The sequence below is a fragment of the Telopea speciosissima genome, chromosome 7, assembly GCF_018873765.1.
Source record: "Telopea speciosissima isolate NSW1024214 ecotype Mountain lineage chromosome 7, Tspe_v1, whole genome shotgun sequence".
Classification (NCBI taxonomy): Eukaryota; Viridiplantae; Streptophyta; class Magnoliopsida; order Proteales; family Proteaceae; genus Telopea; species Telopea speciosissima.
The window spans coordinates 59,341,144-59,355,750 of record NC_057922.1 but is presented as its reverse complement, the minus strand read 5'-3'; the positions used below and the strand labels follow the sequence as shown (position 1 = coordinate 59,355,750).

The window sequence follows — 14,607 nt, the reverse complement described above, 5'->3', positions numbered from 1 at the left end:
TTTTAGGCCTTCAGACTCTAACTCTAATCATATTCTGGAGCTGTACAAGCCTCTTCTCTTGTCTCCTCATCTGAAAAATATCAACATATAAAGGGGTGAGCTTATAGCCCAGTGAGGTGAACATGCTACTGTACAAACACGTTGGGTTGTCATCATCATTCATACTCTAATCCCACCCCTAGCTGGTCACTAAAGCACCAGAGAGGATTCATCTCTTATAAGTTCGTGCTCCCCACCCTGGCTGGTCGTCAAGGCACCGGGGAAGACTTAGTCTCCACCCTGGCTGGTAACCCCAATACCGGGGAGGATCTCATCACTGTAGGTACATGCTCCCCAGCTTGGCCGGTCATTAAGGTATCGGGGAAGACCTAGTCTCTATCTTGGCCGGTTACCTCAACACCGGGGAAGAATATGCCCAAGTCATTTCACACTCTTTTCTTTTAGAGACTTACTTTCATTTCTTTCTCCTTTCATCTTTGTCATATAACATCTTCGACATTGGCATCATTATAATTTACTACTATTAGCATCATCATCATTTCACACTATAAGGCATTGCAATGAGATTTGTGATTACAATATTTTCTCAATAAACATTTCATCCTCATGTATACATTTAACATTTACAGTCATTAACTATCATTCATTTACTTTCATTTCTTTAATATCTCTGGGCATGTATTACATTATTTTCATAAGCATTTCACTCCATTTAAGGAAATAGCATTTCATATTCTAATATAGTCAATCGTAACATAGCTAGCATTCACTCATTTCATAGTCTAACATAGTCATTCATAACATGGTTTGTATTCACTTCATCATTAGATACTATATCATTTCACAATAAGTTCAACATGCATTTCATTCATATAGCATAATATGAACACATATCATAAACATTGATGTTTCATTCCTTTCTAATGTAGTTCTAGATTGGTAGGAGACCAACTAGAAGCCAGACAACCAGAATCTAACTTGAACATGTAGTTTCGTTAGGTCAAAATAGGTGAAAATTGTGAAATTACGGTTAGGGTTTGTTGAGACCTAGGGTTTGATTGTAGGGTTTGGTCAAGTTGATGTAGGGCAGTCTATCAGTGAAGGTTACCTTAAGTTTTAACAAGTCTAGGCCTTTTAATTAGAATCGGAAGCGAGGTTAGGTTAAGGGTTTTGGGTTTTTGAAAAGAGGAAAAGATGGATTTCTAGGGTTTAAGATGGTCAGAGGAGGGAGCAACTTGGATCGTGTTTTCCCTGGTATGAGAGGAGAAGTCGATCAAAGTTTGGTGTGATTTGGCTGGCTGGTTTGGTCCGGGCAAAATTTAGGTATGGGGAAAATTGAAAACAAAAGGGGGAATCTTAGGGTTAGGGCTGTGAGAGAATTAGAAGAACTATTGGGGATGGGGATGATTCAAACTCACAGTTGTTGCAGAATTTCCTTGGCAGCAGCTTGTTTGATTGTAGATCTTGAATAAAAATCAAAACTTGAATTGAATTTGAATGTAGGGCTTCAAAAGAACAAAGAGAGCTTGAACAAACCACCCGGGCTTCACACCGCAAGGTGTCGATTGGATCAAACACCAATCCCACCAGTGTTTATCAAACACAAGAAAAAAATCTTCCATGGAGAAGAAGAGCAGCAAAAAGTTTTTCATTAATATTAAAATTGGTGTTCAATACTTGCCCCCCCTTACAACCGTATATAAAATGCTCAAAAATAGACTCATACACTAAAAAGGAAAGGTATAACCCAATCCTTAACCTATTAGGTAACTTAAACTAACTAGGAAACTGAAATAGACTCAAAACAAAGTCCTAATCCAACCCCATTACTTAAAAGAAAACTACTAAAATCTCTTAAATTGAACCATTGGTTGAACTGGTTCAATTTATAAACAAAAACACCAAAATAGAACTAAGTATGGAACTAAAACAATTAATCCCCTATACAACTGTTGAATTCCGTGAATACTGGCTTGTGTCAGAGTGACTACAGCCATCTTTATTTATAATGTAAAGAAGAACATTCTGGAATAGGTACAAGGACATAATTACCCTTGAATCCATATTACAACACTCCCCCTCAAGTTGGAGCATACATGTCAAACATGCCCAACTTGCTAATTATAGGACAAAATAGCTTACTACTAATTCCTTTGGTAAGGATATCAGCCAGCTGCTCACTCGGCTGAATGAATGGAATACAAATTATTCTTTGCTCCAATTTCTCCTTGATAAAATGCCGGTCGATATCAACATGTTTGGTACGGTCATGTTGGACCAGGTTGTGATCAATGCTGATTGCAGACTTGCTGTCATAGTAGAGTTGCTTTGGAAGATCAACATTTTTGCCCAGATCTTGAAGAAGTCCGTTGAGCCAGAGAAGTTCACTTATACCTTGTGCCATAGCTCTAAATTCAGCTTCAGCACTAGATCGAGCCACAACTGCCTGTTTCTTGCTTCTCCATGTAGTTAAGTTTCCTCCAACAAATGTGCAATATCCGGATGTTGACTTCCTATCATCAAGACTTCCAGCCCAATCTGCATCAGTTTATGCTTCTATCCGGAGATGACTATGTGGAGAATATAAGACTCCTTTTCCAGGAGATGACTTTAGGTATCGAAGAATTCTGTATGCTGCCTCCAAGTGAGAGGAGTGAGGATCATGCATGTATTGACTCACAACACTCACAGCAAATGTAATATCTGGTCGAGTATGTGAGAGATATATCAACCGGCCAACTAACCTCTGATGGCTACCCTTGTCCACCGGGTCACCTTCCTTACTCTTCAAGTGTGTGATGGGCTCAAGGGGAGTATCTGCCGGTTTACAACCAAGCGTCCCTGTCTCACTCAATAAATGTAGGGTGTATTTTCTCTGAGAGAGAGAGAGATATGCCCTTGGCTGAATAGGCAACCTCAATCCCCAAGAAATACTTTAACTTCCCCAAATCTTTGACTTCAAACTTGGTGCCCAGATAAGTCTTCAACTTCTGAATTTCTTGTGCATCACTGCCCGTGATAACTATATCATCAATATATACAATCAACAAGGCGTGATGAGCATTGCTTTGCTTATACCCATATGTAATCATGGCTTTATGGAAGCGACCAAACCAAGCCCTTGGTGATTGCTTTAAACTGTACAAGGTCTTCTATAACTTGCATACCTTTCCTTGAGTCTCTGGAGAAGCAAAACCAGGAGGTATTTCCATGTAAACATCCTCTTCCAAATCTCCATGTAGGATGGCATTTTTCACATCAAGTTGTTGGAGATCCCAACCTTGATTCATAGCACAAGAAATGATGACTCTCATCGTGTTCATCTTTGCCACAGGAGCAAAGGTCTCTTGATAGTCGATTCATTGGGTTTGGGTGAACCCTTTGGCAACTAACTTTGCTTTATATCTTTCTACTAAGTCGTTTGACTTGTGCTTCACAACAAAGACCCACTTGCAGCCAACAAGTTTCTTTCCTGGTGAAGGAATCACCAAATCCCAGGTCTGATTTTTCTCAAGAGCAAGCATTTCTTCATTCATCGCATCCTTCCACTTCTGTTTGGCTATTGCTTCCTGACAATTGTTAGGGATAGTAACAAAGGGTAATGATGACACAAAGGCATGGGATGAAGGATTTAGAGAGTTGTATGACACAAAATTGGAAATCGGGTGTTGTGTACAACTCTGCTTTGGTTTCAGAATAGCCCTGGGTAAATCAAGACTGGGATCAGGAGGAAGCTTACCAGAAAGATGACTAGGAGTAGGACTTGGAGCAGGTACTAATTGTGTAGGATCATTGGTGGTGGTCTCTTTGTACCGAGGGCCATGAGAAGGAAAAACCGTTACTCGAGAGTAAATCTTCAATTCGTTCTCCCCTTGGACTGTTTGCTGCTGCTCATTCTGTCTCAGTTCTTGTTCCTGACTTGTAATCCCATCCTCCAGTTCAACAGAAGCATCCTATATAGTAGATATATGAACATCCAGAGGAGCAATCAGTGGGACCTCTTCACCAGTTATAATCTCCCCCTGTAGAAGTACTTGCGGTTTAAAGTAAGTCTCAGATTCTCAGAACACCACATCCATGGTAAAACAATTTCCTGGTAGGAGGATGATAGCATTGATACCCCTTTTGGGTAGCCGAGCAGCCGAGAAAAAGACATCGAAGCCCTTTAGGATCAAACTTGCCGTGAACATGGTGGTTCTGGGTAAACACCGCACAACCAAAAACCTTGGGGGGGCACAACAAACATGGAGGTGCCCAACAGAATTTCCAATGGGCAGCGACCTCCTAAGACTCTTTATGGAAGCCGATTGATAAGGTAAGTGGCTGTAAATACTGCATCACCCCAGAAACGAGGAGGAACAGCCATACAACAAATGTCGGTTTTTGTGTTTAGCAACTCCTTTTTGAGCAGGGGTATCCACACAAGAAGTCTGATGAATTATCCCATGGGTATCCAAATAGGAGTGAAAGGCACCATCCATGTATTCTTTTCCATTGTCCGACTGGAGAATTTTCACCTTGGCATCGAACTGGGTTTGGACCATTTTATGAAATAAGGTGAAACAGGTGAAGACGTCACTCTTACTATGCATCAAGTAGACCTAAATGGTCTGACTATAACAGTAATGAAGGTGACAAACCATTGAAACGTAGAAGTAGAAACAGACCGGGCAGGGCCCCACACATCAGAATGTATCAAACTAAATGGATTCATATTTCTATTATCAGAAATAGGACAAACACTTCTAGGTTGCTTTGCCAAAGTGCAAGCATCACAAGAAAAATTATTCGGATTACAACATTTCAATAAACTAGGAAATAGAACAAACAAGTAAAGGCTCCACCGAAAATCGAAGGCTGCTCAAAGGCTGCTCTTCTTCTTCCTGCGTGAACTTGAATCTGCATCACTTGTTTGTTCTTTTATGCTAGGGTTAAAACAGTCTTTTATTGCTTAGTTCTTCCCTCCACGATTTTAGAGGGATAGGTTGCTTTATTTGTTTGTTTTATTTGTTTAAACTTGTACTCCCATTTAGAGTACAAGTGTGCTGATTGTAATTAGGAATCAGATTAGGAATCACCACTCCTAATCTGACTAGGATTGCTTCTAGGATTTAGGACTGGAACTCCCAGTTCAAGTCTGATTATTTGTAAGGCCTTTTGGCCCCCCCTTTCATTATAAATAAGATAAATCGTGGGCAGGCTCCCCCACTTATTATTGCATTAAAAAAACTGTGTTTCAGATCTGAGATTGTTGCCATCGAGCTGCTGCCTCTGCTCCATCTGCGAGCCTGCATCCTTGTGGACTCAAGGTGGTTAAAGGGTGGGTTCTCCTACGACTCCTTGCACTATGAAGGTCGGGAGGTCTTCTTATCTTATTTATTCTTGCTCTCACATTAACCTCGCAATTTATCCATTCAACCCTCAACCCCATTAAACTGCAACTCCTACTTCAACTAGGACTCCATTATAATTCCAGATCTAACCATCACCTTCAAACCCTATTCTCAGTCCACCTTCCCTACATCATTCCCCACACTCGACCTCAGCCCTAGCCTATAATTCCCACTCTAACCCCTTCATCTCTTCACTCCATTAAACCCTAAAGCCTGTGACCGATTCTGCCCAAAATTGCAGAAACTCAAAACTTCTCCAAACCCTAATATCTTTATACCATTAAGATCTCTGAAACCTGCCTTTTAAAACCCTATAAACCCCATTGTCATTACTTAGCCCTAACCCTAGATTTTGCCCTAATAACCCTAATCTGCCCATTCGGCCAACCCTTAGACAGAACCTGGTCCTAAGTGGAAGTTATTTCTCCTAATCTGCCCATAGCCATGATTGCAGCAAGGGAATCAGGTTGGGGTGGTCGTGTGGGATCCATAGCAGGGCTGCCATGTTCAGCCATGGCTCTGATACCAATTTGATGTAGCCTAGGTGAAATAACTTCCACTTAGGACCAGGTTCTGTCTAAGGGTTGGCCGAATGGGCAGATTAGGGTTATTAGGGCAAAATCTAGGGTTAGGGCTAAGTAATGACAATGGGGTTTATAGGGTTTTAAAAGGCAGGTTTCAGAGATCTTAATGGTATAAAGATATTAGGGTTTGGAGAAGTTTTGAGTTTCTGCAATTTTGGGCAGAATCGGTCACAGGCTTTAGGGTTTAATGGAGTGAAGAGATGAAGGGGTTAGAGTGGGAATTATAGGCTAGGGCTGAGGTCGAGTGTGGGGAATGATGTAGGGAAGGTGGACTGAGAATAGGGTTTGAAGGTGATGGTTAGATCTGGAATTATAATGGAGTCCTAGTTGAAGTAGGAGTTGCAGGTTTAATGGGGTTGAGGGTTGAATGGATAAATTGCAGGGGTTAATGTGCGGGAGCAGCAACAGCTAAGATTGAAGAAGACCTCCCGATCTTCACAAAGGTCAAGGAGTCGTAGGAGAACCCACCCTTTAACCACCTGAGTCCACAAGGATGCGAGCTCGCAGATGGAGCAGGCAGCAGCTGCTGATGGCAGCAATCTCGAGATCTGAAACACGCTTTTTAATGCAATAATAAGCGGGGAGCCTGCCCACGATATATCTTATTTATAATGAAAGGGGGCCAAAAGGCCTTACAAATAATCGACTTGAACCGGGAGTTCCATCCTAAATCCTGAAGCAATCCTAGTCGATTAGGAGTGGTGGTTCCTAATCTGATTCCTAATTACAATCAGCATACTTGTACTCTAAATGGGAGTACAAGTTTAAACAAATAAAACAAACAAATAAAGCAACCTATCCCTCTAAAATCGTGGAGGGAAGAACTAAGCAATAAAAGACTGTTTTAACCCTAGCATAAAAGAACAAACAAGTAAAGGCTCCAACGAAAATCAAAGGCTGCTCAAAGGCTGCTCTTCTTCTTCCTGCGTGAACTTGGATCTGCATTAGACCATCAACAACTTTACCACATGCAACCGTACTGCCCGTTTCCAAGTTCTAGAACAAACAATGGTTTGGAAAAAATGTCACTTTACCGTTTAAATCCTTGCTTAAGCTACTAATGGAAAGCAAATTAGTAGAGAATTTAGGGACATATAACATAGATGAAAGGCAAAGAGAGGAAGTGCACTGCCCAGATCCCTTTCCCGAGATAGGAGTTAGAGACCCATCAGCAACACGAACCTTATTATGACCAGATAAAGGGGAATATTTGAAAAAAAGAGAGGAAGAACCTATCATATGGTCGGTTGCCCTTGAGTCAATAACCCAAGAATCGGGTATGACTGAGGTGCAGTTCCCACCAAATGGAATACCTGTGAAAGAAGTGGTAGTGTGATTGGAAGGCAGAGAAATAGCCGAAGCAGCCAATAAAGGAGATACAGATGCCGAAGAAGACGTGTCCAATCGAGTCATCATATCCCTGAGATTTTGCCATTCAGCTACAACCTGGGAAAGAGATTGGTTGGGCTGCTCTTCAGTAAAGGCCTGATTGGCACGAGTATTGGTGGGCTGCTTGGAACCATCCTTCCCATGCTCACGAGTATCTGCAGGGTGATCATGAAGCTTCCAACATTGGTCCTTTGTGTGCCATTCCTTCCCATAGTGATCACATTTACTAGGGGGGCGATCACCAGACGTCCGATCACCAGCAACAGTACGGGAAGAGTTCCCACGGGAAGAAGATTGGGAACCAGAAAGAAGAGCCGATCGTTCCTGAGTAACAGAGTAACCATGGCTATACGCCTACTATCTTCAGCCGAAAGAATCGCATAGGCTTGCTCAAGAGTTGGTAGAGGATCACGATTCAGAACATTGGCCCGGATATGATCAAATTTAATATTGAGGCCAGCCAAAAAAATCAAAGACGCGCAAACCATCTTCCCACTTCCGGAAAGCTATTGCATTAACATCACAGGTTGTAGTGATGGTGCCCAAAAAGTCCAACTGCTGTCACACAGTGCACATTTTATTATAATATTGAGAAAGGGATAACTCCAACTGCTTGGTAGAGTGGATCTTCTGACGGAGCTCATAGCACTGGGCGGCATTCCCGACCTGAGAATAGGTGTCCTGGGCTGTCTTCCATATCCTGGCAGCCGTATGAAGGAGAAGGTAACGGCCCGGCAATTTCTTGGTCCATGGAATTAACCAGATAGGACATGACCAAGAAATTAAAATTCATCCATCGATTCTGTGTAGGATCAGCCTCTATAGACTTGACAGTAGTGCCCGTTATGTAGCCAGAGAGACCACATGAACCAATTGCGAACAAGCAAGAACAAGACCACGAGAGATAGTTGCTGCCATTTAATTTGATAGGGTTCACCGGAAACGGAAGAAAGTCACGTTACGATGAACCATCATGGCCAGAGGAAGCAGAAGTGATCTCCGAAACGTCAGCAATGGTGGCTGGTAAAAAAAATCGCAGGAATAAAAACAAATCCTCCAAAAGAAAATCAGATCATAAGAAGGGGAAAAACAGCCCTTGGTGGGAGTCAACTCACCACCAAGGGTGGGGAAAAAAAGACGGCAAAAGAGAGTGGACCTCTTGCAAGAAAAAGGGGAGGTGAGATGCCTGCGGGAAAGCTGGAAGGGGCTGGTGGAGGTGGCGGAAGGGTGTAGGGGGTGGTGGAGGGCTGGCGGAAACTGGCGGAGGATGGTGGTGTTCTTAGGGCAGAATTACGAAGAAGAGAAAGAGAGAAAAAAAAGAAATAAACTTATATCTCGTATTCCCGGAATATTTTTGGCTCTGATTCCATGTTGAATTCCATGAATACTGGCTTGTGTTAGATTGACTACAGCCATCTTTATTTATAATGTAAAGATGAACATTTTGGAATAGGTACAAGGACATAATTACCCCTTGGACATAATTACCCTTGAACCCATATTATAACAGCAACCTTATTACCCATATTTTAGGTCTATAAAAGTGACCTATTACATAGAAAACCCAAGGGGGCAAAGGCCCAACATGTATATAACCCAACCCTAGACTTATTCCTAATAAAACAAGCTTATTTTGGTGATGAATCTGAATAACTTTCTCTCTCATACCATTTATTTTTATTCTTTAAATATCCAAGCATCGTAACACATACATCATATAAACCAGAGTATTAAAAAGTGTTCCCTCAATTTGCACCAAAGCTCTTCCTATTTCGCTTGAAGTTCCTTTCAATTTAAAGTTCCAGCCGCTCTAACTTTAAATCCCAACCTTTGTTATGAACCTTAAACCATAGTTGTTACGGCGTCACGGCGATCCAAGTCGGTGGAGGGGTGTCACGTCGATATATCGACATGTCGCCCGCCATGGCGAGCATGTCGTTGCCATGGCGAGCATGTCGACCATGTTTTATTTTTTATTTTCTCTATTTTTAATGGTTTAATAGATGTATACTCAAGCCATGTTTTATTTTTTCTCTATTGTTTCTCAAGTTTTAAGGATGGCAATCTTGTAATTAAGCAGAATCTAAGAAAGGGCATAAAAGGGTTTTGATTTAATGACTAAGGGTAAACTTGGAGGGATGTGTAAAGTATGGACAAAGGGGAATAAAAGAAGAGAAGGGTACTTTAGGAAAAAGGAAAAAATAAGGGTTTGTAATAACCCACGATCGGATTTATGGTTATCTTCAACCTGGGACAGAAAAGGCAAAGTACGAAGGAGATAACTCCTTCAACTCTTCTCGGTCCAGACGTCCAGTCTAAACCTTCAAGCAAAGCATCGCCACATCATGTTCTATCAATTCCAGCAAGAACTCATCACAGAAATCAACTAAGCAAGGAGTATTTAATTCCTGGAATCAGATCTGGCGACTTCTTAGTTGCAAAACAGAGGCAGAGAGACAGGAAGAAGATATCGAAGAGGGAAAGAGAGACATGAAGAAGAAATCGAAGAGGGAAAGAAGAAATAATGAAGAAATCGAAGAGGGAAGGCAGAAATCGAAGAGGGAAAGAGAGATAGGAAGAAGAAATCAAAGGACGCCATGGCGTAGGTCGCCATGCAGGCTTCTCCAGCGCCAGGACGCCATGGCGGCGCCATGACAACTATGCCTTAAACCCATACGATTAAATTAACTTAGTATTCTACAACTGCAATTTCTAAACCATTCAATTAATAGGAAACTAAGAATTCAGCTTCCCATCTCTACATCACTCTTCTCCCTCTTTTTTCTCTAAGTTCCTGAATTTCAGCAATGTAATTTCATCTCAAGCCATGGGTTGGATTCTTAATTTAGCAACGACAGAGCACCAACTTCTTCTTTCTTCTTCTTCAGAACTGATTCTAAGTGCTGAACACAAGTAAGGCTCGTAATAATCAGTTTTAATTCCAAATAACCCTTTTATACCCCTTGTAATAATTACCTACTAAAACAACACTTAGCCTAATCCATATCTTAACTAAATTCTTATAACTAATGTATTTATTTTGAGAGAGAGAGAGAGAGAGAGAGAGAGAGAGAGAGAGAGAGAGAGTAATGTAGATTCTTATAATATAAAGGGATTATACTAAGACTAATAGACCCTTTAAGTTCATAAGTTGGGATAGGGCTGAGTTTGTTGTTGTATACTATGAATAATAGAATAAAATATCCCACCTTATAATAATATAAAATATTATATTTGTCATTAAAATAATGTATAAAAGTAATAAAACAGAATTTAATGCATTGAACTATTCACATTCTCATGCCATTGGTCGTAGTAGAAATTACAATTTTGCCACTGATAATTAGCCACTTTAAAATAATATAATATCATATAAATAATATTGGATAGCAGTAAATCACTCCCATCATGATGCAAATATTAATAAAATAGTCACAAAACATTAAAATATTCAAGACAATCTAAATAGTAATAAAGATAATCATGAAACACATGCGGGGTGTTATAAACACTATCTCAGTTCCAGTTGACTTTAGCTTGACCAAGTTGTTGATTCAGTTCCAAACTTCCAATGGAGTTTGAATCTTGTCTTGGACTATACTTAGAATGTGTGCACACAAGTTGAACAGGCTGTTTTGGATTTGATGTTGGGGCGTCACCATTTTAATGCTTTTGTATTAGTAGTCATTCCTTGGAATCATGGTTGTCACAGCGTCTAGGCAACCCAGGTGTTATAGGGGGCCTGGACACATGCACCAACAAGGTGCGTGGATGCCTAGGCTACACACAAGTTTGCATGATTAAGGTGATTAAGGTGAAACTGTTAAACAGCATCAAGTTTACATGATTAAGGTGATTCTATATCATGCTCTTACAATACAACATTACTCGTTTTGAAAAACCAAATATCACCATCCTTTGTAACTTTGTCCTCGGCACATGGAGATCTTCTGCTGCCACATGATAGACTTGGATGGGTGATGCTTCCATGTGATAGAGGACTCCATACCCATTTCACTGGTCAAGTTTCAGCCTGAAGCAAGCATAGAAGGTGGTTAAAAATTGGGTTTAAAGTTTCATGAAATTACAAGGGGGCCATTTCATTGTAATGGTATCTGGTGGCATACCGTCATTTTTGTATTTTTGGGTCATTTTGAACTTTTCTTTTAGGATACTTTCCCTAATGGTTTTGAACTGAAACTTGACCAGAGAGGTGTGGCATCATTTATCACATGGACCTACCATTGTTTGCCATGTGGCAAGTTGTGATGGACAAGTTCACAAACCGTTTGACATCTAATATCTCCTGTCCTTTGTTTTGATCTAATGTGGCTGCGTTTCCCCATGATCTTACAGGTCAAGGACTGCACCTCACTGTTGTTGCGTTTTGCTAAGAGGACAAATGTACCTGTATTGTTGGTGAGTTAACCACTTTTGATCTCTGATTGGTTATGCAGTGATTGCTTTTAGCAGTCAACATATCAAAACTCATTCATTTTGGATTCCATGAATGCTTGATTTACAGCTGGCTTAGTCTTGTTTTTGTGGCTTCAACTTTTATAACTATTGGTTATTGAACAATTGTAGAAGGCGATTGTAGACAGAAAATTCAAAGGCCTCTAGAGCCAACAATGTGCGAGTATGTAGTTGATGTTTTTGGTGTGAAATTTACTAACCTAGCTTTCCCAAATTCCTTGATCAATTATTCCTCTTTAATAATTCATGACTAACAAATGAGGAGGCCTGTTATATTGCATGATCCCATTGACAATATTTCCCCCCTATCCCCCTTCCTGCTTAATGTTTATCATTGTATACCATCTTTTCCTTAGAGAACCCCAAAACATTTTTTTACTGGACATTGGAAAATCCACCTGTTTTATTACCAATGTAGTAGTCCAGTGCTTACTTGGTTATTACATTAGATTGAGACCCATGCCAATTATTTTTTCCTTCTTCTCCCCAAATCATTTTTGAAAGCTTCTTATGATTTGCAAATCTGTTGGTATGGCTAAGGTTGCATCTTAGTGCACCTCATTCTGTGCAAGATATATTGTTCAAATGCCAATTGGTCAAAGATTTCTATTTGGGAAGACTGGTAGTGCTGTGGTGTGGCATCTATCTAATCTTTCAGATGTTTGTTTCTTCCTCCATAGTTTAATTCAGTGAAGGATTGGTTGATTTTTATGTCAAAAGATAGGGAATTCTTTTGATTTGAAAGAAATGTATTGGAAAGAAAGTTTGAGGCATGTATTATAATTGGGCATTCTTAAGAAGTTGATGGCATTTCCAAGAGTATTGATTTTCAGATTAATTTCCGAAAAAATTCTCAGTTGTTAGCAAACACATTGCATTTTTTGTTGGTCTTACTAGCTTTGAAGGAAAAGTCATCATCGCTAACATTTGGGACTGATTAATTGCTTGTATAATTTTCTGGTTTGGGTCCTCACCATTGATCGTGTCAGCCGCCTTAGCTCTGTTATTGGGGATGTATTTCGCTATGATTTGTAGGAGACTGCCTATATGCCCTGAACCCATGTATTGACACAGACGTGTGTGGACATGTGGCTGGACATGGCTCCCTTAGTGTTGGAGAAAGGAAAAACGGGGATAAAGAGGCTGTTGCAAGAAGAAGAAGAGGAGTGAGAACGATAAACAATAGGAGAAAAGAAGCTACTAAACCGGGAATCTTGAACAGAAAAATGGGTAACTAATGGGGACTTGGTGGTGGGGGATAGGTGGGATGAATCTTAGGTTCAGATTACACACCCCTTGTAACAAGACCTCACGAAAACCCTAAAACAGAATTTAGGTCAATATTGGGGACAAAGTCAACCATATCTGATGGAACTCAGATTCTGGTCAATGAACATAAACTGTTGGAATAAGCAAACCCCTGAACACAACAATGTTCTAACTGTCGGATTGATATCCGATGGAACTCAGATTCAGGTCAATGAACATAAACTGCTGGAATAAGCAAACCCCTGAATACAGCAATGTTTTAACTGTTGGATTTGAGTGTACAGTCATAATAGTTAAAATATGAAATCCATAATCCAAATTTGAGTGATCTATTACAGCAGCAGATCAGCAAGTCTGATCTGGATAAAATCCAGGTCGTAGGTAGATCCAATAATCTCAGATTAATCCATTGATTGGATGCTGAGATTGGACAGATTCCTTGTTAAATTAAAACACCTCAAATCAGACTTGAAAATAGCACGTTTCAATTCTTAGTTTGCAGTTTTTTAATGGAGTCATGAATGTGTATATGAATGACAATCAGATATTAGCAACAAAGATTAGATTGTAGCAGAATCGAATCAACTCAAAAAAACACTGTTATTGAAATTGTTGGATAGGATATGGAGTTGTAGAAAACGATGGAGTACTTAATTGAATATTGATGGAGAAGATGAATGAAGAAGAAGATATGATGTTAAAGGATAAGAGTTATGTAGACCGTCTAGATTCATTGTATGTAGGCTAAGGACTGTGACTGTACTATGACTCAACCTTAGCTAAGCATACCTTATTTGTAATTGTTAAAATTATTTATCCACCCGTGTCCCCCTTTGGATAGTCGGCCGTGTTAGAGCTCCTGTATGATATAAATATTGTTTCTTCCCTTTCCTAAAAGGTTGGCCTTTTAGAGGAAGTTGTTCCAACATGGTATCAGAGCAGGCAGGGGTCACGGTATCGAATCCCTCTGGGAGCGGGCAGGTGTTAAAATTATTTATCCGCCCGTGTCCCCCTTTGGATAGTCCGCTGTGTTAGAGCTCCTGTATGATATACATATTGTTTTAAAAAAAAACATATTGTTTCTTCCCTTTCCTAAAAGGTCGGCCTTTTACAAGAAGTGGTTCCAACAGTAATCCATTATCCACACTATAAATAATAACGACCTTTGTCATCTCAAACAAGCCAAATCATTCTCCAAATTTTTTTCTTCTCAACTTGGTATCAGAGCCTAATACTTAGGGTATTTTTTTTCTTGCTGCCAAAGGAGTTTCAAACATAGTTGTCAATGAGGCAAGGCGACCCAAGGCAGTGGAGGGATGCCTAAGCGCTTAGGTGACAAGGAGCCCAAGTGTTATTTTATATTTCCTCTAATTTCTAACGTTATTTAGTATGCTACCATATATACCTTATATCATAAAAATCAACATTAAGCCACATCAAGTCATCAAAAAATCAACATTAAGCCACATCGAGTCATAAAAAACCAACATTAGATC

At 40.2% G+C, this 14,607-nt stretch overlaps 1 protein-coding gene across 4 annotated transcripts in view; it reads left to right on the top strand.

Annotated features, from left to right (window-relative positions):
* Positions 1 to 14,607, top strand: part of LOC122667726 (DNA repair protein RadA) — a 151,214-nt gene that overhangs the window by 46,763 nt on the left and 89,844 nt on the right. For all 4 annotated transcript variants that reach the window (XM_043864121.1, XM_043864119.1, XM_043864120.1 and 1 more), the window contains one exon: positions 11,723 to 11,785. In XM_043864121.1, the coding sequence (XP_043720056.1) occupies positions 11,723 to 11,785 (63 nt within the window). The remainder of the gene's footprint in view (positions 1 to 11,722; positions 11,786 to 14,607) is intronic.